Raw genomic sequence first — 20,464 nt, 5'->3', positions numbered from 1 at the left:
AAGCAGGGCTGTTGCGGAGAGCCTTGGAGCGCAGCCCACCGGCAGCGGCCACGGCAAGGGTTGGCAGGGAAGCGGGGTGCTGCCGGCTGCGGCGCGGCGGCCGCAACGTGCTCCTGCCCCCAGCCCAGCCCTCAGGCGCAGCTCGCCGCATCCAGCCCCGAGCCAGGGCTGCGGCTGCGGCGGTGCCAGAGCTGGGGCCGCTGTGGCGGGCGGGTGGCCAGGGCAGGAGCGGCCACGGTAGGAAAGGTCTCTCCGGCGTCACCAGCCAAGGGAGGGTGGCTCCCCAGCTCCATGGCCCAGCCATTGCCCGGGAGCGCTGGCTGGGGAAGCCACGGCCGAGGCGACCCTTGCTCTGTACGTGCGAGGGGATGTGCGATGGGAGCAGCTCCTGCTTCGGTCCCCCTGCCTGCCGCAGGGCCCCGCACCCCCGCTGCCACCCCAGGCGGGGGCTGAGCCCCCAGTGCACCAGGTAGAGCTGCAGGCACCATTTTAGGGAAGGTGGGGCTGGCAGGCAGCACCCCAGGGGTGGGTTTCCATCCCTCCTGCAGTGAGATCAGCCCCCAGCCCACACCAGACCAACCAGCCACTCTTTTGTTCCTTTTTATTAGTAAGGGATTGAAAACACAGTTAAATACATTTCTTTACTGATAATTTACAGCTGTTTCTGCAGCAGAAAATGGGTGCTATTAAATCAGTAGCAGTATTTCAGGAGCAACACCAGCTCAGTCCCTCTCTCAGCCCTCCAGCTCCCCGTGCCTCCAACCCTGAGGGCCAGACACGGTGTGGATGCCCCTGCCCGGCTTTGGGGGATGCCTGGCCACGACAAGTGCTCACGTCCAGCTCTCCCCTTCGCTTCTGCGACGTGTCGGGCAGGAGCAGTGGCAGGGGAGCGGGGCCAGTGTCCCGGCCTTGTTTTGGCAGCTGAAAGGCGAGGAGGAGGAGGAGGGAGAGCAGGACTGCAGGAGGGTTGGCCCAGTGTGGGAGGCTTCTGCCAGCCCCGGCCATTTTGGGCAAGGACTGGCTCCTTCCTTGAGGGACCTCAGTACACCACCTCATACACTGTGGCCTTCTTGTCGCCGGAGCCCGTAACGATGAATTTGTCGTTAACGGAGATGTCACAGCTCAGCACCGACGAGGACTCTTTAGACTGAACATGAGAGAGGCAGGAGGTGAGGGCAGCACTGGCAGCTGAAGCCACCCTCATCCCCCCTGTCCAAATGCCGCATCCGCACCTGGAAGATGCTGGCTCCATAGGGCGTCCGCCATGCGTTCAGCAGGTTGTCCTTCCCGGTGCTCACAAACCACTTCCCTGGGGCAGGAGAGAAAGCGGGTCAGTGTTTGGGACTGCATTCAGGGGGGCTGAGCATGGCAGGGGAACCAAAAGGAGCCATCTGGGGCTGTATGGAGCCACCCCCCCCACCCATGCCAAAGTCGACAGAGCCCAAGCAGAAAACACGGCGCCCGCCTACCGCAGGAGGCAAATTTGAGGGAGAGGACACAGCTCTCGTGGAGGTGCAGCTGGTACTTCTCGGGTTTGGTCACATGCAGGATCTCCACGTTGCTGCTCTCCATGCCCACCGCCAGCCACTCTCCCGTCGGGCAGTACCCCAGGGAGAAGATCTGGAAGAGGGGAGAGACAGGGTCGGGCAGCGGCATGGCAGGTCCCGGCCGGCCCCATGGTGCTCCCGGCCAGCCCCGGCCCCTACCTGGGAGCTGAAGTCGTGCTGCTGCAGCTGACGCCCTTCCCGCAGGTCCCAGCACCGCACCGTGTTGTCCAGCCCCCCTGTCCACAGCTTAGTGCCGTAGTTAGAGATGTCGATGCAGCTGGCCCCATCCGTGTGGCCTTGAAACTGCCTGGGAAAGAGGGGGACAGAGAGGGCGAGGGCACAGACATCAGGGCTACCAGCTCCCTAAGAGCCAGCATCCCCTCCATGTTCCTGCCCTGTGCCGCCTGCCCCGGGCTCACCTCACCATGGTCTGGTTCTGCAGGTCCCACACCACGATGTTGCCGTCGCTGCAGCAGGAGAAGCAGACTTTGGCGTCGGGGCTGATGGCCAGGGCGTAGCAGGCGGGGGCAGAGGAGGTGAGCTCAGCCTTGATGCGGGGCGTGGGGGCCGCCAGGTCCCAGATGGAAAGGGTGCTGGCCTCCCCGCCGACGATCAGGCTGCGGCCGTCGGGGAGCAGCTTGCAGGAGCGGATGTAGTTGTCGCGGTTCTGAATTAGGATTGCAGCAAAGGAGCACATGAAGAAGGAGCTGATCATTGCATGGGGAGCGGGGGGCACAGGAGACAGATCTCCTTTTCTCATCACAGACATGAAAGGACCCTCCATTGTAACGGGGACACATTCTTCCCAGCCCCCAGAAAATGCTTTTCTGCTCCTCCTCCTTACCAAGCAGTCGAGCTGAGCCACGGCCGTCTTGGTGCCCGGCTGCCCCACGTCCCACACCTTCACACAGCCCTTGCCCCCCGTGTAGACGTGCTGTGTGGAGCTGCTGATGGTGACGGCGCAGACCACCTCGCCATGGGTCAGGGTGTGGAGCTGCCGCGCGTGGCGGGGGATGCCGGAGCCGATGAGGGCGTCGGGTGGGAAAGGCACCGGTTGCATCTGCCCATCGGTGCTGACGTGGAAGGAGTAGGCACTGGAAGGGAGCAGAGGAGAGGACTGAACGATCCCTACATGATGCCTGAGTGCAGGAGCCGACATCTCCCATTAGCCACGCTTGAGCCAGGTGGAAGGTGCGCAGTGCCCTCCAGCTAATGAGGGCTATAATTAACCAGCTCCTTGTTACCACCAGCTGCCTGGAACAAAACGACTGCATTGGACTCGCAAGTGGAGAGAAACTCCAGCCAGGCCCTGCCCTGCCCTACACCTTTTCCATTTATCACTGCACCAAGGTACCTAGAGTTACATTTTTAGGGGTGACTGCTGGGTTTAGAATGAGCCGTGGGGAAGGAGATCCCCCCCGCCGTGCTGCCCAGCTCAGCCCCTTGCTGCCCACCCTCCCCACAGCCCCTGCGTGGAGCCACACTTACGGTTTCCCTCCGGGGATGGTGGAGAGCGACGATGAGATGGTGGAAGCCCTCAGGTGAGGGTGCGACTCAAAAGCCACCTGCACAAAGCAAAGGGCACATGATGAGCAAAGCGCCAAACCTCCGGGAGCGGGCACGAAGGTCGGGCTCACGCCTTTCCCCGCACGCCCTGGGAGGGGGCCAGCCCGGCTCTGCGCAAGGTCCCTGCTTGTTGCTTCCTCCACATGCAAGTGACAAAGGCCAAAATGGGCTCCCAAAGACCCAGCTACAGACCAGCGGGACCAGTTGGGGCTTCTCCGAGAGCTCTGCAGCCTCCACTCGCCCCACAACCCGGACACCTCCAGAAGGGAGCCCCTCCTACGGCTGCACCCCCCCGGCTTGAGCTCACTGCAGCAGTGCAGATACCGCACGTCAGGGACGGTGCGTACCCAGAAAAGCAGGGGACAGGCGGCAGAGCCGACACACGCCAGCAGATCGGGCCCGTCCCTCGGCGACTTACCATCGGGGACCGTCCATACATGACGGCGCTGCTGACCTGCGGCGAGAGGTGGATGCCCATGTACATGCTGGGGGCTGGGAGCTCCCCGTTGAGGGTGGCGTGAGGCACCATCCCGAAGGAGGACGTGTAGGGGCTGGACATGCTCAGCGGGCTGCGGAGAGCTGGACGAGAAGAGACCCACTCGTTGGCCCTGGCCGACGGGTGTGAGCGAGCATCACCCGAGGGAAAGGCATCTGGCAGGAGCCAGGCAGCAAAAGGCAGCGTCACCTCTGCACCAAGGCTGGCATGAAAGAGCGCATCAGGAGGAGGGCAGGCAGCAGCTAATGGATTGGGAGCCAAAAACCAAAGGAGAGGGGCAGCCCCCGGGTCCCATCAGTCAGGGACCTGGGATGCAGAGCCAGCACTGGGAGATCGAATGGCTCCGTCCCTCCAAAGGATGCACCCCGGACCAGCCGCTAACCCACAGCAACCCTCCTCGCTGCTGCCAACGCCTTTTCAGCCTTGGCCAGGCCAAATTATTTGCAGTTGATGGCTAAGTGGCTCTACCTCCAGGGTTTCGGTGGTTTATTAAAATCGATTCCAATTCAATTTTTGCTAAACCACTGTAATTTTCTAGCCAGACAAGGGTTTAACGTCTCCAGTCCTGGCTCTATTTCTCCCTTGGGCTAGCTGTCCTCCTCCTACCACCTTCTGGTCCCTTTGGCCAGACAGTGGCCAAGCTGTTCCAGATGGCACTTCCCAAGGCTTCCCTAAACGTCTTCAAGGAAACTGAGGCAGGAAAAGGGGGCATGACACACCACCTCCAGCGCGTCTGAGCCCGCCGGGAAAGCGTCGGCTGTTGGGTACGTGGTAACTGCACGTAGGTGCACGCATTGGCCGTGGTCGACACGTTTGATTACACGGAGCAAAACGGTCGCCCCAGCTCTGCTGATGGGAGAGAGCATCCTGCCCTGCCTCGCCCCAGCCCCACGGCGCCGTCCGCAGCACCGCACCGCACCCCCCGCCGTCCCCAAACACTCACTGATGGTGTCGGTGGCAGGCGCCTTGGCGGGGGGCTGCCGGAGCAGGGCAGCCGAGCTGGGCCCAGGGCCGGGCGTGAGGGAGTCGTGGGGCGGTGAGGAAGCGGAGGGCTTGGAGGTGGGAGCGCTGCCTGGAGGGTCGGTCTGCACGGCAGAGGGAGAAGCAGCCTCAGAGGCGAGACCGCTGCCCGGGAGAGCGATCCCCCGCGCCGCAGCCTCGAACCACCCGGGAGGGGAGGGGGGCACCAAGAGGCACCGCTCCCGGGCAGAGCTGGACGCGGACTCGGCCATCCTGGACCCGAACCCCGCTCCTTTCCTCCTCACACCCGTCCCACGGCGTGGGAGGAGGCCCACGTCTCCGCTCCCCTCCCTGGGTGCAAATGCCCAAGGCAAGTCCCGCATCTCCCCAAACCGCCACAATCCTGCACCCCTGCAGCACCCGGCCACTGGCACAAGGTCCCATGGGGCCATTACACAATTTTCCGCTCCCTCACGTCAAACCCCCCTCATGCGGGGGGCACCCCCATCCCCAGCCTGCGTGGAGCAGGACTGGGAAGACGCCTGGGACAGACCGGCCTCCTCGATCCCCACAGCTATTTCATTCCTTTCTTTTTTTTTTTTTTTTTTTTCCTTGCCTCTCCTATTTCTTCCTCTTTTTCTGCCTGGGGATTTTGTCGACACCAAAGGAAAAAAAAAAAATTAATAACAGAGAAAAGCTACGTGCTGCGCTGGCAGATTGCTCAGGGCGCTTTGTCTGCTCTAATCCGATTGTGCTGGGGAGCCACCGCTCGCTGCTCCCCGCGGCCCCCAGCCGGCTCCTGACCCCAGGGTGGCAGGGATGCAGCATTTCGGTCCCCGCCGTGGCTGGGAGGGCCGAAGAGTGGCAGAAACATCCCTCCCCCTTTCCCCACGCTGATGTTTCAATCTGAGCATTGGGCTGGTGCTTGGCAAGGAGGAAGGGGGGGGAAAAAAAAAAAAAAACAAAACCACCAAAGAAAAATCAATTGTTATGAGCAGCTCTGGGTAATCCTGCAAGCAGCTGGATGGAAAATACCTGCAAAGCCAGGCCTCTGACTAGCAGATGATTCGCCTCCCTCCGAGGGCACGGAGCTCTGCTCCCAGTGCTGGGGAATCCGGCGGTGGCTACCAAACGCTCAGCACTGGCATCCCCTCACCTGCCTTTGGGCTGCAGCAGATGGGCCACAGAGAAATTCGGAGCCACGTCCCCGGTGCCGCTGCCCACCCCCGGCCCCGGGCTGCCCGCGCGCCTCCCTACCAGACTCTGGTCCTTCGGCTTGAGGGGTGTTGTGCTCCGGCTAGAGGCGATGGAGGCAGGGCTCTCGGGCATCTCCCGGCGAGCCGGGGGCAGCCGGCTGCTGGGCACGTGGCCGGGGCTGCCGGGCTCCGAGGGGGGATCCTGTGGGAAGAAGAGGTCTCTGGGGAGCAGGAACCCCAGTCCCTCTGCACAGGAGGGCAGGCACAACAAGAAAGCCACCCCTGGGGCCTGGAGCCCAGCAGACACCATGGGGCCCCATCTGCTCCCCGCTGCCTGCCGGGCAAGCTGCTCATCCAGCCACTCGCCGTCCCGCGTCCGGCCGAGAGCCATTAGCGAGGAGCACCCGCTTCGAGGCCTCAGCTCTGCTCTGTGGTCCCCTGGATGAGAAACCGCCTCGATTTTTCCTCTTTGAACAAAATTAGAGGTGACGGCAGGTTCACTGGTGGCCACGGATGCCTTCACGAGGAGGGACGGTGACCAGCACACCCAAGGAACTGAGAAAGGGCCTTTTGGCAGCCCCTCGACAGCATTTCAGAGCCAAGGCCACCCATCAGCTCTTGCACTCCTATAACCATTCAATTAGGGCTGTGATTTTTATCACCATAATTACACCGATGAGCAGTTTTTATAAGTGTCGTTTTCTGCAGAAATCCCTGCTGATGTTCCTTTCAGGGCTTAAATTTTCTTGGGAAGTGGCAGGAGGGGGGAAAAAAAAAAAAAAAATCACGGGCGTTGTCCATCCCTCCAGTCTTCCAGGGGAGGAAAAGGGATGTCCCCAAAAACATCATCTCTACCAAGAATAGCTGGGGCTGGGATAAAGTACTGTTGTATCTGCCTTGGTGGTCAGGGAAGGTTGTACCAGAAGCGCCTGGCAGTTTGGTCGCAAGAGACCGAAATTCAGCGTCCCCCCTGCACGGAGACACGGACACGGGCTCGGTGCGTTGAAGTCAAGGCCAGGCACCGCACGTAACTGCGCGGACGGGCGCCGGCAGGGCTGGGTCGGGGCTGCGCTGCGAGCTCTCCTGCCAAAGGCAGCGCAGCGTGCCCGTCTGCTCCTGCCACCTCCACGCGCAGTGAGCTGCCAGCAGCAAGCCCAGCTCCCTGGGGCTGTCCCAGCTTATCGGCCGCCCCATATGGGATGCTACAGGAGAGGGGCTGAAACAGGACTGTGAAGCGGAGCCAAGCCTATCGCTGGCAAAGCTGAGCCCCGGCTGGCACAACCTTCAACCTGGAGCACGGCAAATCGGAATCAGCCTTGGCTGGCACGAACAGAGCGGGGCAGGGCTGGCACGTGTCCTGGCCGGCCACTCCTGCCCAGCAGCAATGACCCAGAGCCTAAGAAACCCCAAAGCTCGAGAACCAGAGTCCTAAACCTGCTGACTACAGCTTGAGCTGGATACCCGGCAAGGCTTCAGCATGCCCTTAAGGGCGTGGGCTTACCTCATCCACCACAAGGTTGTAGTCACTCTTGTCCCCATCGCTATCCTGCAAAAGCGGGAGAAACCCAGAAAGGCTCCGTCAGGAGTGGGAGAGGCCGGGCCAAACCCTGGGTTCTGCCCCACAGGACCCCAGCCAGCAGAGAGACCCCATTTTCTCCTGCACTTCTCTTATCACATCATTTTAATGGTTGGACGCAATGATCTTAAAAGTCTTTTCCAACCTAAACGATTCTATGATTCTCGTGGACCAACACCACGCCTTGCAGGCAGCAACTCAACCCTCTGGCCTCCCCTGGGCTCTTCATTTTCTTCGTTTCTTTTCGCAGCCCTCTGTACCCGGGGCAGGCACAGAGCTCCCCGGACACCCCCAGGACCCGGGCCCATCTCCCACGGCCACGCTCTTCGGCACACTCACATAATGCCCCGGCAGGTCCTTCTCCTCCCGCTTCCGCTTCAGCCCCGTGCCTCCTGTCCGCTCCTCATCCTGCAGGCTCTCGGGAGGGGAAGCAGAAACGCTCTGAGCCAGAGAGGGGGAGAGGAAGGCGTGTGAGCCAGCGGGAGAGCAGACAGCCCGCAAAGCCCTGCCAGATGCGTTTCTGCTCTGGAAGAGACCTCCCAGCGCTGCTGGCTGCACGCAGCCGGTGTCCGGCATCCAGGCAGCTATCTGCGCAACCGGTGCCACAGCCGGCTTGGGGGGCGGGGGTCCCCTGTCCCCCCCCAAGCAGGTATCAGGGCTAAAGGGGGAGGCACTACTCTCCCTCTCTGCGCCGATACCTGGGGCATCCCCTTACTGGCATCCAGTGCGCCCTTGGCCAAGAGTCGTCCAAGATCTAAATGTACGTGGGAGCAGAGATGGGGTTTAGTCTGGCGCTTTAAGCAAGGCTGGGGGAAGATGTTTCCAGACCCGGGTTCTAGCCCAAATTCACCCATTCAGCTCTGACGGGGCAGAGAGAAGGGAAGCAGGATAGGGACCGGCCCTGGGGGTTGGCTGCCCACAGTCTCCTGGCGTGGGCAGAAGGCAGATGCATTTTTAGGGCGCTCAGAGACCACCCACTTGCAGCCCCAACACGCCATCACCCCCCTGTCCCAGCTCGGCCCCAGAGCGGCTCCAAAGCGAGCTGCCCTCACCCCTTCCCCTGCCCACCCCTCACCTCTCAAACCTGGGGCCCAGCCCCTCCCAGGGAGGGCACAGCGGCTCCTTCAGCCCGTCACCGCCTCCACCCTGGCAAAGCATCTCCCTGCCTGGCGGGCAGGAGGAAGAGAACAAAGCCCTGCCCAAAACCCCAAAGCCAGAGGCTCCCCTTCCTTGCCAGAGCAGAGAGGTGGGCAACGGGGCAGGGGGGCAACAGCCCCAGCTGGCAGACGAGCCCTGCTGTGACAGGGATGGGGAGGATGAGGAGGGCCAGCCGTGCCCTGGCCCAGCCGCCGGCACGCAGGGCTGCGTGAAGCCAGGAGCTGAGCGAGGCAGCATCCCCAGCGCGGCTGGAGAGCAGATCCGCCCCTTTGGGAGATAACAAGGCATGGCCGAATGGAAAATCCCCACTGGCGACGCATTTACTTCACCTTAACCCTGCCGCTGCAGGAGCCAGCGGGCTGGAAAGCAGGATGGGGCCGAGCAGGACGAACGCCCCTTCCCCAGATACTGCCGGCAGCCGCAGCGGTGTCCCAAACCCCCTCCCGCCCGCCACGCTCGCTGCTCGGAGGATGGTAACGCAATCGAGCGGTGCCTGCCCACCCGCAGCCCCTGGCTCTCGTGCGAACAAGAGGAACCCCAGGCTGACACCCGTTGCAGGAGAGGCTGTCCTCGCTCCAAAAGCGGCCAGGGTGCTTGGGACGGGGCAGTGTCGGGGGCACGGCTCCCCGACCTTCCCAGGACCGCTCTGCAGAGCTGTTTGTGCTGGGGGTCGGGGAAAAAATGCCCCATCCCAGGGGTCCCACACGGACGATTGTTTCCAGCTCAGTAGGATTAAGAGCCTCGACACATAGGACCCTGGAGCAGAAAGGATGCTCCCTGTCGCTGGGATCTCCGGAGGAGGTACCCGGGTGTATATGGGATCACAGGGGTGATCCATCCTGCACAACGCAGCAACCATCTCTCCCTCCTCCTCTCCCACCTGACTGCAAGCCAGTGAAGATCAATGTCAATTGCTCCCCAATGGAGGGGCTTGTTAACCCTTCCTTCCCCTGCCTGTACCAGGACCTGCAGCTCTGGCTTGCTGCATGGAGCCTGGGAAGGGAGTCACAGAGCCGGGACTCAGGACAGGCTGGGGGGTATCTTAAAAGGGAGGGTGCAGCCAAGGGTTGCAGAGGGGCTGGCAGCACTGGACGTAGGTAAGGAGACCTGTTCAGCCTGCTTCCTAAACTGGAAACTCCTTGAAAAGGACAGAACTGGTTATTTCAGAAGCAGCCCTCAACCTTTAAATCCTTGCATGAGCAAAGACTCTGAATTGAGGTGGCCCAGAACCTTCAGCCACAAAACGCCAACGCAAACACAGCCCGTCCAAGCCAGCAAAGGGAACGGGGGCTACAACAAGCAGAGCCCCTTTGTCTTATATTCTCTGCTCAGATGTTCTCCTGGTTCCCCTACATCCCTATGCACACATATTCACCACTTGGCTGCTCCCACCCTCCACACTGCAGCTGGATTTACTCTCCAGCCTGCAGCACCGTGGAGTTCAAACACGGCTCTGTTCCACCCTAGACATGGCTGCATTTCAGCGCTGCCTCCACCATGCATGTGACAGCGGAGTGGATGCCAGCTCGGGTGCAGGAGCGGGTCTGGAGCTCGGGCATTCACAGCCCTGGGGTTCAAGCTGGCTTTGCACACGCGGTGCGGTTTGCCAGAGGGACCGGGCTGCCCCAGGAGCCAGGGCAGAAGTGCTGGGCCCTGCTCAGGAGCAGCAGCGGAAGGGCTGGACACTTTGTCCCGGATAAACAAGGGGGGAACGCACAGCTGGATGTGGGTCAGGGCCCGCTTCGTTAGGCTGGCCTGGAAGAAGGCTCCTTCTAGCCCTCGGGGAAATCAGCTCCACTGGGAAATAGGGATGACCCCAAAATTCCTCAAATCCAGAGACCTGGCCCAGCCTCGTGAGGACCCGTGCGCTGCCTGCGGGAGAGGGCAGAGCTGCCCAAGCTGCTCTCCCCACCTACCCCCAGCTTCGTGGCTTGCCCTTACCTTCTTGCCACGCCGAGCCCTTGCAAACAGTCCGCAGGGGAACGCCGGTCCCGGGAGCCTGTCACCCCCATCACCTCGTGCGCAAACACAGCCAGCCCTGAAAGGTGACTCAGGGTGGCAGGGGGAGATATCCCCTGCCCTCACCCACCAAGCTGGGGAGGGAGCGGGAGGAAAGGAGCCCACACATCAGGAGAAATGAATGGGAGAGCCGGAGCCCACGGCAGAAGGAGAGCAGGGTGCCTGGGCTGCGGCGCGCAAGGGAACAGCACGGACCTGCTCTCCCCGCAGAGCTGCCTCCCCTCCCCAAGGAACCCCAAAACCCCAACCCAGCCACACAGGCGAACAAAACCCCAGCCCCTGCCGCTGCCTCCCTTGTGCTGGAGCACGGCCTCGCAGGCTGCCACCAGACAGGACAGCTCAGCTACCTCTGGGCTGTTTGCTTTGAAAAGGTCAGGAAACAAAACATTCCTGGAAATCCTACTGCGAGCGCTTGCCAAGGGAGCCGGCTGCAGCGCCTGCAGAAGCCGCAGCCCCTGTGCCTGCCCGCGGTGCCAGCCCCAGCTCCGAGCACCCGGCTGCCCCAAAGCCAAGCCCACCGCTGTCCCCGGGCGCTCTCCCCACAGCCAGCCTCCCCCAGCACCCACAGCCCTTCCCAGGAGCCGGCAGCCAGTTCTGCCTCCCTCCTGGAGCACGCTGGAGATGCTCAAAGCGACTCTGCGGGCTGCCAGGCAGAGCCCCACGGAGGGAAAGCCTGTCCCCTCGCCTGCGCGTCAAGGCCAGCTGCGGCCACCGGCCCTAGAGCCAGGCGTGCCGGCACGACTTACCCGGCTCGGGGTGTGCTCTGGAGCGCAGGCGGCCGCGGGGAGAGCGTCCGGGCAGGTCCGTGTCAGCGAGGCAGAGGGGAGGAGAGGAAGAGGCTGTTAATGTGGAGGCTGTGCCCCAAGTACCCAGGTACAGAGGGGAGGGGGGCACCGCAGGGCAACACGGAGGAAAGAGTGGGACACAGGCTGAAAAAAAAAATAAAAATCACGCCTGCTCTCCCGCTTTGCCCATCTGCAGCATGGATTCTCTGATGTCTAATAGGAGGTGAGCACATTGGCGTTCCTCAGGGAAGCAGGGGGAATCGCTTTAACCCCCCACCTACTTTCAAGAAATTCACAAAATTCACTCCAGCTTTGGAATCTCTTCCCTGGACGTGGCGACAGATCCAAGGCTGTCAGGAGGGGACGGAGCCGGCCAGCCAGCTGAGACCTCCTGAATCACACCCATCCTCTTTCCTTCGGAAGCCATGCTAAAAAGCCCTGCTTGGAAACCCTCCGAGGCTTTTTTGCATGCACAACAAAACAGGGCCACCTCCCTGGGCTCAAGGAAGAAGCGCCAGGCATTTGCTACAAACCTAAGCACAGGGTTACGGGCTAGGGTCTAGCAACCCTCCCTGGCTGGTTTTCGCTCCTAAGGATTGCATCAGCATTTGGAGAGAACGAGCTTGTCCCAGGCTCCGCCGGCAGAAGGAGGCAGGCGGGTCCCAGGAGCTGAGGGACTCTCCATGTGCGATGCTGCTCCAGGGCTACGGTCAGCACGAAGCTGGGGAAAGGGGAGGGAGAGGGACCGGGTGCTGGGTGCCTGCCATCAGCACTTTCAGCCCTGGCTCAGCTTCAGCCGCGCAAGCTCTGGCTCACTATAGCAGAGCACCAGGGATTAACCCAAGCCATATGTAGCATTTCACTTTTTTTTTTTTTTTTTTTTTTTAAAGGAATTATTCTGGGTGTCTCCGTGCCCTCTGCCACAGCGGGATGCCCCTGCCAAGGAGCAGCTGTGGGCCGGGCACGGCGGGAGCTGCTGCTGGAAGCACAGGCTGCCCGGGTCTCTAAGGGTTAAGGCAGGGACAGCACAGCCTGCTTTTATCCTCTTTCAGGAGTTTGTTTTTCTCCTTCGGGGAAGGCCATCCTTAAAGAGACACTGACAGAATTAAAACCGCAGACACCTGCGTACAGGCCCGCAAAGTGGACACGGACAGCTTCCTGCTGCTGTTTTCACCACCTTGAAATCTCACAAGCAAAACCGGATCATTAAGAAAACGCAACAAACCCTGCGCTGCCCAGTTTTGCCGTTACCCGAATCGGGGACATCGGGAGCAGCCAGCACCTTCCCCGGCGGAGTCTGCAGAGGAGCATCACTACGGCTGCTGAATTTTACTGCTTATTTCCAGTCCATAGAGCTGCCCCGCTGCCCAGAGCCCTCTGTCCCTGCCTCAGTCTTTCTGCCAGCAAAAACCCCCGACGCCTGTGCTCTGCAGAAGGTGACTTGAGCTTGGAGCGGCTCCTCCTTCATGCAGCACTTCAATAGCAACGAGCCACCCGCAAAGCTGGGTGCTGTTATTAATTTGGCCCAGGCCTGCCAGTAGCATTCAGAGCACTGATTTAACGATGATTAAATATTGATGATGTTTCTAAAGCACTTTGTAATCCTGATAGGAGGCGGCACCCATACGGATGAGGAATTACTGCTCTTTACAAGGCACCCCACTCGCAATGAGGCTCTGCTTTCCGAATTCCTTGCCACAGACCCGTGGCTCCCACAATTTCTACCAGGGGCTTGCAACACTATTTTCCCTTTAAAGTCTTGGCTTCAGGCATCAGAACTTCACCTGGTGTAAACCTTGGTGTAAATAGAGGGTTTCTCTGTGGCGGGGATCTCACGCCCGCGCAGCTGCCTCGTGGAGGGGGGACCCTCGGGCGCTGGAAATACCCAGGGGAGCAGGAAGATGCACGCGCCCCGAGCCCTGCTGCCCGGCATCTGGGGCACACACGCAGCCGCCCCCTCCCACCGCCGCGCATCCTCACTGCATGGCAGCTGTTCCCCTGGTCAGAAATAGAGCCAGCCTCCCGGGGCTGCAGATATTTAATTAGCTGGATCTGTCATTCGCAGTGCTTGCCGCTCCGCCTAGCCCCAGGGAGCAGCTGCCAGGCATTGAGGAGCCCTGGGAAACAGGCAGAGCAGGCGACAGGATCCCTCCCAGCGCCGCCTGTGCGCCTCTGGGACTGACTCAGCCAGCCTTGGAAGGGTTAATCCAGCTGTGCTTCTTCCCCTTACCTCTGTTCTCCCCATCCTGGGCCACTCTGTCCTCCTTGGCAGCCAGCTGAGACTGTGCCATCAATGCCCCCGAGAGGGCCAGGAGCCCTGAGGTGCTGCTGACCCCGCTCAGGCTAGAAGGCTGCATGCTGGAGGGGTGGGGTGTCAGCGGGATGGGGGATGCGTGGTGGGAGAGGTGCTGAAGCTGCTGCTGCTGAAAGAGAAAGAGCAAATGGTCCTCGATCCGGGAGGAGACAGCCGCAGCCAGCCATGCCCGGCACCGCTCAGCTTCCTGCACGAACTGCGATGCAAAGCGCAATGGGATGAGACGCAACGCAAGGACAAGGAGGGGAGCAGAGCTGTCGAGGCTGCACAGTCCAGGTCACATCGCCTGCTCCTTCCACCCAGGGCACCTCGAGTACCTCCCCGCTGCAGACGTGATCCCAACACATGGCAGACGAGCCCGAGCCGTGGCTCTGCTCCGGGCGGCGGGGGCCAGGGAGGATCCCAGAGGCCGTCCACCGCCTTTGGGACACGGTGGCAACCCCTCTCGCTGCAGGGGACCAGCCCTGGGCTTATGGAAGCAGTAAAGACCTTGGCTTCCCCCATCGCTGCACAGTGTGGTCTGAACCCCCGAGCAGGAAAGAGCCTTCGCCCGCGGCCGGGCAGCGGGACTCACCCCGACGATGCTGTTCAGCTCCCCCATGGTCACCTGCTTGGCCCGCTCCACAGCCTGCAGAACCTGCTGCTGGTGCTGGGAAGGAAGAGCACGGGGACGTCACGCCACGCTCCTGGCCAGAGGGACCACGCGGCCCAGCGTCGCCCCAGCTCCTGGTGCTGTGCAGCCCCCTCTGCCAGCCCTCCAGCTGGGGGTTTTCCCCCCAAAAAACCTCCCGTTGTTCAGGCTGGACTCAGGTTTGCCCCTTCCCAAGGGCCTTGAGAGAAGCCCAAGCGGTCCAGTGCACGTCCCCTGCCTCCCCGCTTACCTCCTGCGTCAGAAAGGGTATGATCTGGGCGCAGATGGCACTCAGCCTCTTGACAATCTCTGCCTGAAAGAGGAAGCAGGTATCACCACGGATGGCAGGGCTCTGAGCCCCGGCCCGGCCCCTCCAGCGGAGAGGAGGGCAGCCGAGCATCCTGCAGACGCACGCAGCCTCTGTGCAGGAGAGAAACTCTCCCCACCCGCACCCACTCAGCGCAAATCCTCCTGCTGCCTCCGCGTCCCTGCTGGGATTTCCCAAGCTGCTGCCAAGGGGGGGACTCTGCCCAGGGCTGGGGGACCCTCCCAGGCTGCCAGGTTCCCCCAGGCACACGGGAAGGAACCGGACTCCTAAGGCCCTCGGTGGATGCAGGCCAAGCCGAGCTCCGAATTGTCAGTCCTTTCCCAGCCCAGCTGGCTTTGCTCAGCCCAAACCCATCTTGGCTTTGTGGGCTGCGGCTCTCGCAGCCAGCGGGCAGGCTGGCAGGGAAGGAGGAGAGCCGAGCCACAAGCGCTGGCCGCGGGCCACCGGCGTGCCGCTCGCTCTCTCCCTGAACATCGGACTCGAAGCCGGGGGAGAGCAAGGGGGACGCAGAATTCACACAGATGAATTCAGCCCTCTCTGCATCACGCTTGCAAGGCGCCGACCGTGGTACCCGCTCCGTCCTCGCTGTCCCAGCCGGAGAAGGGGCTCCCGCTCCCACCCCTGCCGAAGCGCCAGGCCACCGGCAGCTCCCCCTGCTCCTTCCAGGGGGGACTGGAGGCACAGAGCACCCCGGTACCTGTCCCCTGCCCGGCAAACAGCAACGAGGAAATGCAGAGGACCTGGCGCGTCCCCTCAGCCCGCGGTTATAGACAGACCCACAGTTATAGACAGACCCACAGCCCGGCCTCGTCCCCGCCGGGGTAAGCGGCATTTCCCAAGGGAAGGGGCTGTGGCTTCCAGCCCAGCCTCTCCAAAAGAAAACCAGCGCCTCTGGGGGAAAACTTGATCCCCCCCCACCCGCTGCAAATCCACCCTGGCACTGAGGGAAAGGGATTGGCTGCCCTGAAGTGTTTTCTCATCTCAGGTTTCCGACAATCCCTGACAGCATTGCAGAGAGGTCAAACCACGCACAAAGCCGGCAAAGAACAAAGGGAACATGTACCTGCTGCGCCCAAAGGCTGCCCGCGCCCTGGGGAGCACGCCCACACCCACCAGCACCCCGGGCACCCGTGGGTCCCGGCTGCTGCATCAGCCACCGCCCCGATGCCCACACGGGACCCCGGGAGCCGGAGCCCATCCCGGTCCTCCGGACCTCTCCTGCCCACGCAGAGCCAGGAGCCAGAGCCGGGTGCGCCGGGGCTCCCTCTCCCCAACCATCGCCGTGGCCTCTGTCACCCCGCCTGGCTCGGGCCACCCCTGGGTCCCAGTCCCACCGGAGCTGGGAGCACGTGGGGATGGCAGGAATGTGCTCGCAGGCTCTAGTGCTCTCCCTGCTAACAAAAGGAGCAAACTCGGAGGGGCTGAGCCAGCTGGAGGAATATGGCAGTTGACTTGCCACTTTGTCAGGCATTGGTCCAAACTAATTTCCCTGGCAGAGAGCCCGTGATGACTAGATTGATAAATCTGAAGAGGGAAAGCAAATTAACGCTGGAACAAAAGGGGAACCAGGAAAGGGTGAAAACACTCCTCTGGCAAGGAAAAAAGAGAAAGAAGGGAAAAAGAAAAAAGAGAAAGAAGGGAAAAAGAAAAAAGAGAAAGAAGGGAAAAAGAAAAAAAAGAGACGAGAAAATCCCTTTGCCTCTGGGCTCCAGCTCCTGCCGTTCGCTCCGCAGCCGCGCCCGGGCCCCGGGAGCCCTGCGCGAGGTACGTGCCCAGGCCTCGCGGCCAGGCTCCGGAGGTGCTTTGGGGCGGCAGGGAGGAGGCCCCGTCCCAAGGCACCGACCCGAGCCCAACAGCGCACGTCCCGGCAGCGGCCGAAGCCCTTTGCGGGCCAGCCCCTCGCGCCGCGCTGGGCTACGTCTCCTGCGCCGTTACAGCGATGCGGGGACGCGCGAGATCGTTTTCCAGCAACGCCTCTGTCCTCGGCCTCTTGCCCGCCATCCCCTGCCGCTGGCCCGGATCCCATCTCGCTCACCTGCTTGTGCATTTCAATGTTCAGCCCGTAGGACATCTCGTAGTACTGAGAGCAAAATCACAACACAGCCTGGTTAGGAGCTGCCCGGAGCAAGCGGCCCGACACCAGCCAGGGGCTCAGCAGCCGGCCCACCCCTGCTCCTCCCAGCCCAACTCCACCACCGCTGCCGGGGGTCCCTGCTCCCCCCAGCCCACGAGGCACGGCTGCCCAGCACACCACGGGCGCAGCCCCGTGCCAGAAGGCCGGGACAAGGCAGGGAGCAGCCACGGTGCAGGCTGATTAACACCTGCGATGATTACAGCGAAGTTTCCGTGCACGCCTAAGCCAGCCCCGTTGCCCCCCACACCCCCTCCTGTCCCAGACTGTCCCTTCCTGCTCCTAACCCAGACCCGCTCCCCGATGCGGCTGCCCGTCTAGGCACGCGGGTAGCCGTACCCGCGCAAAAGCAAAGGTGACACCGGGTTACACCTTTCGCCAGTCACCAGGGACGCTGGCAGCAGCGACAGCGGCAGACCCCGTCCCCTCGCCCAAGAATGAGGAGACGAGGGGGACCGCAGCACCTCCCTTCCTCCAGCAAAGCCCATTTCAAAGGTGGCAGCTCACTGCTGGGGGCCCCCGGAGCCTCCGGGCTGCGGGCAGGGATCCCAGCTGGTGACGGGAACATGCCCTGCGATGCCGATAAAGCCCAGTACACCCCCAGCCTCATGGATGGGGCTGCCGGCACCCAGGGGATGGGGGTTGCCCAAGTTTAGGTCTGTTTGCCTTTTGGATAGCATAATTCAGGTTCCCCCTTTCCCTAGAGGGGCCAGTAATGTCAGATGCTGAAGGAGAAGGAACGCTGCTCCGGCTCTGCAGTTCCCATCCTCTTCCCTGCCTTCCAGCAGCTATCCCCCTCCTGCCAGGGCCCCCGGCGGGTCTGGCTTTGGCCGGTGCCCGGGGCGGGTCGGTGCCAGGGGCTACGAACCCCGCGCTGGCGACTGCGGAGGGGTCCTGCCCTGCTCCTTCTAAAGGCAGCTTCCCCTTCCACCCAAACCACGGGCCTTGGGGTCCCGCTTCCGAGACATGCCCCCTGCCTTGGGAGAGAGACAGGAAGGAAGGGGAGAGCGCTCTTAAAAAGCCAAACAGAAAAAGGGAAAAAAAAAAAAAAAAAAAAAAGAAAATAAAGAGAGACAAAACCTATGGCACGATTCCTGGGCTCAAGCAGCACCGAGTGGCAGCAGACAGCAGCAGAAGAGCCAGCCGTTGCTAGGAATAGCGATTAACTCCTTCCTAACTCACCCCCGCCAGCCCCAGCGCCCAGGCCGGCCCCAGGGCAAGCTCCCCACGGGCAGGGGTGGCCCAGGGAGGCCGCTGGCCCGTTTGGCTGAGCGGAGCCCCAGAGCCCGGCACCTCGCCGGAGGACGGCACTCAGGGATGCTTTGGGGGAGGCACGGGGGACGGGGCAGGGGTAGCTCACCATGACATAATGTCTCTGCATCTCCGTCTTCTCACTCACCAGCTTCTCGCATTCCAGCTTCAAGCTGCAAAGAGCATCCACAGTTTTCATTCCGGGACCCACATCGCCTGCCCCGTCCCCCCAGCTCCCGCTTTCCACCCTGTGACCCCCACACATCTCCTGCCTCCCCCCGCAGCCTCACGGGGCCGTGGTGGGGGTCACACGCCCACCCCAACCGGTGCTGCCAGCCCTGGGGAACCCGAACCCCTGCAGCTGCGCTGCCCACGCAGCCCCCGCTCCCCCCCGCCGGTGTATGGCGCCCACCCCGTGCTCCGCTCCCGTCCCCCTCCACGTCGCCCCGTACCCAGCTCAGCTGGGGGAGACAAACCATGGGTGGTCTCCCCCTTGGGACCCCTCCTCAAGGCCTGGCACCCCAATTCACGGCTTTATGCTACCCCTCAGCCTAACCCCCCCCCCCCCATTCTTCCCCAAGCACTCCTTTCACCCGGACCCCCGTCTCCATCTTCTCCTGCCCCAATTCACCCCCTGGTCTGCGCCCCATCCCCCCCCGTGCCCTCAGCCCCCGTTACGCCCCTTCTCCGGGCCCTCAGCCCCCGTTACGCCCCTTCTCCGGGCCCTCAGCCCCTGCCCGCAGCCCAGCCTGACCCCGGGCACCTCCTGCCCCTAACCTGCCTCGCCCCCCCCCCCCCCCTACACCCCCGCCTAAACCAGGGGTCCCCCGCCCGCCCCTCCTTTCCCGGCCCTGCAGCCCCGCTCCGCCCGCCCTCACCTGTGGTACTGAGCCTGCAGGAACTGAAATTCCTCCTTGATGCGATCGCAGATTTCCAGCACCGAGAACTTGAAGGGCTGCCCGGGCTGGAGGGGGGTCTGGGGGGAGACGGCCGGGCTGGCGGCTGTGCCTCCGCCGCACAGCCCTCGCCCAGCCCGGCCCCCGCCCGCCCCGGTACTCACCGGGTGCCGTCCCTGCGGGAACATCCTGAGCGCCCGGGCCCCCGCCCCGGCCCCCCCGCTCCCCGGGCGCTGCTCCCCGCCCGTCTCCCCGCCCCCGGCGGGGGAGCTGCCCCCGCCGGGCTCCGGGGCTCCTCGGGGTCCCTCGCCTGGACGCCGGCAGCGGGAGGGCGGCCGGGCCGCGGGGGGCCGTGCGGCGGCGGCGGGGGGGCGGCGGGGGCGCCGAGCGGCTCAGGCGGGGCCAAGGCGGCTGCCGGCGGGCGGGCGGGCAGGGCTGGCGGCCCGCCGGCCGCGGGGGCTCCGCTCGCCCCCCATGAGGGCCGGGGGCGGGGAGGGGGCGGGCGCGGGCGGCGCCGGCGGGGCCCCGGCGGTCCCCGGCTGGAGGAGCGGCCGCCCGGCCCCGCCGGCCCCGAGCGCCCCGGCCGCCGGCGCCCGCTTAAGGTGGCGCCTCCCCGCAGGACGCGGGGCCCCGCGGGGCTCGGCGCGGCGGGAGGGAGGGAGGGAGCGGCCCCGCCGCCCGCCCGGGCAGCACCGGAGTTCCCGCCCCGCCGGCTCCGTGCCCGCGGCGGCCGCCCCGACCCCACGCTCCCACGACGATGCCGGGAGACCGAGGGAGTCCCGGGGAGGGGCCGGCGCTGGAGCCGCTGCTCCGGGGCCAAACGGAACGGCCCGGCGGGCGTCCGCCGACGCCGCTGCCCCGGCCCTCCGCCGCTCCGCTCGCCTCCCCGGGCTCCTCCCTCGCCCCGGGACCCCCCTGCCGTACGTCCCCCGGCCCGGCGGCTCCGGGGGGCCGCGCCCCGGAGCTGGGCAAAGCCGGGAGCAGAGCGGCGGAGCCGGGAGCACCCCCGTTCCCCAGAGCATCCCCGCTCCCCGGAGCACCCCCGTCCCCCGGGCGCACAGCCGGCCGCAGCCACCGCCCCCCCCCGCCCCGCTCCGGGCGGATACTGCACCGGCGGGGCAGCGCGGGGGCACCGAAAGCACAACCGAAGGCGACCTGACAGCGCCCGACCGAGCCGGCGAGTCGGGGCCCGCGGGGCCCCCGTGCGCAGGGACACCGGCTCACCGCCCGGCCGGGCCCCCACGCTGCGGGGGCTGAGCGCGGGGCTGCAGGGAGCGCAACGCCAGGGGCTGCCCCAGGACCGGCCCTCGCCTGCCCGGGGCGGCGGGGAGCACCGGGCGGGCCGCGCTGCCCCGCCGGGCTGGGACGTGAACGGGACGGGGCGGGAGAGACCCCGGGGCCGCGCAGCCCCGCCCGCAGCAGCCACCGCCGCCCCGCTCCACCTTAACCAGCCTCACGGCCCGCAGCGGCGGTGGCCGCCCCTGCCATTGGCTGGCGCTGCGGGAGCGCCAGCCAATCGCCCTGCCCCGTTCCCACATGGGTTCGTGACGCCACACCCCGGGAAAGCCAATGAGAAGCCAGCGGGCCGCAGGAGCCGCCAGCGGTGGCGG

At 63.9% G+C, this 20,464-nt stretch overlaps 1 protein-coding gene across 1 annotated transcript; it reads right to left on the bottom strand.

Moving 5' to 3' along the window:
- Positions 1 to 584: 584 nt before the first annotated feature.
- On the bottom strand, positions 585 to 19,044 carry TLE2 (TLE family member 2, transcriptional corepressor). The gene is made up of 20 exons (XM_075723671.1): positions 19,019 to 19,044; positions 18,837 to 18,934; positions 18,068 to 18,131; positions 16,612 to 16,656; positions 14,499 to 14,561; positions 14,192 to 14,266; positions 13,534 to 13,726; positions 11,265 to 11,281; positions 7,681 to 7,782; positions 7,267 to 7,311; positions 5,827 to 5,967; positions 4,553 to 4,694; positions 3,532 to 3,692; positions 3,036 to 3,112; positions 2,392 to 2,641; positions 1,967 to 2,214; positions 1,707 to 1,854; positions 1,470 to 1,620; positions 1,233 to 1,309; positions 585 to 1,147 (listed from the first exon to the last, which is right to left on the bottom strand). Exons 1-20 carry the CDS (start codon positions 19,040 to 19,042, stop codon positions 1,040 to 1,042), a joined length of 2,229 nt encoding a protein of 742 aa, XP_075579786.1. The 5' UTR covers positions 19,043 to 19,044; the 3' UTR covers positions 585 to 1,039.
- Between the last annotated feature and the right edge of the window lie 1,420 nt (positions 19,045 to 20,464).

The sequence above is a fragment of the Pelecanus crispus genome, chromosome 20 (genome assembly GCF_030463565.1).
Source record: "Pelecanus crispus isolate bPelCri1 chromosome 20, bPelCri1.pri, whole genome shotgun sequence".
Lineage (NCBI taxonomy): Eukaryota > Metazoa > Chordata > Aves > Pelecaniformes > Pelecanidae > Pelecanus > Pelecanus crispus.
The sequence above is the reverse complement of the archived record's forward strand: the minus strand, read 5'-3'. Positions and strand labels throughout refer to the sequence as shown.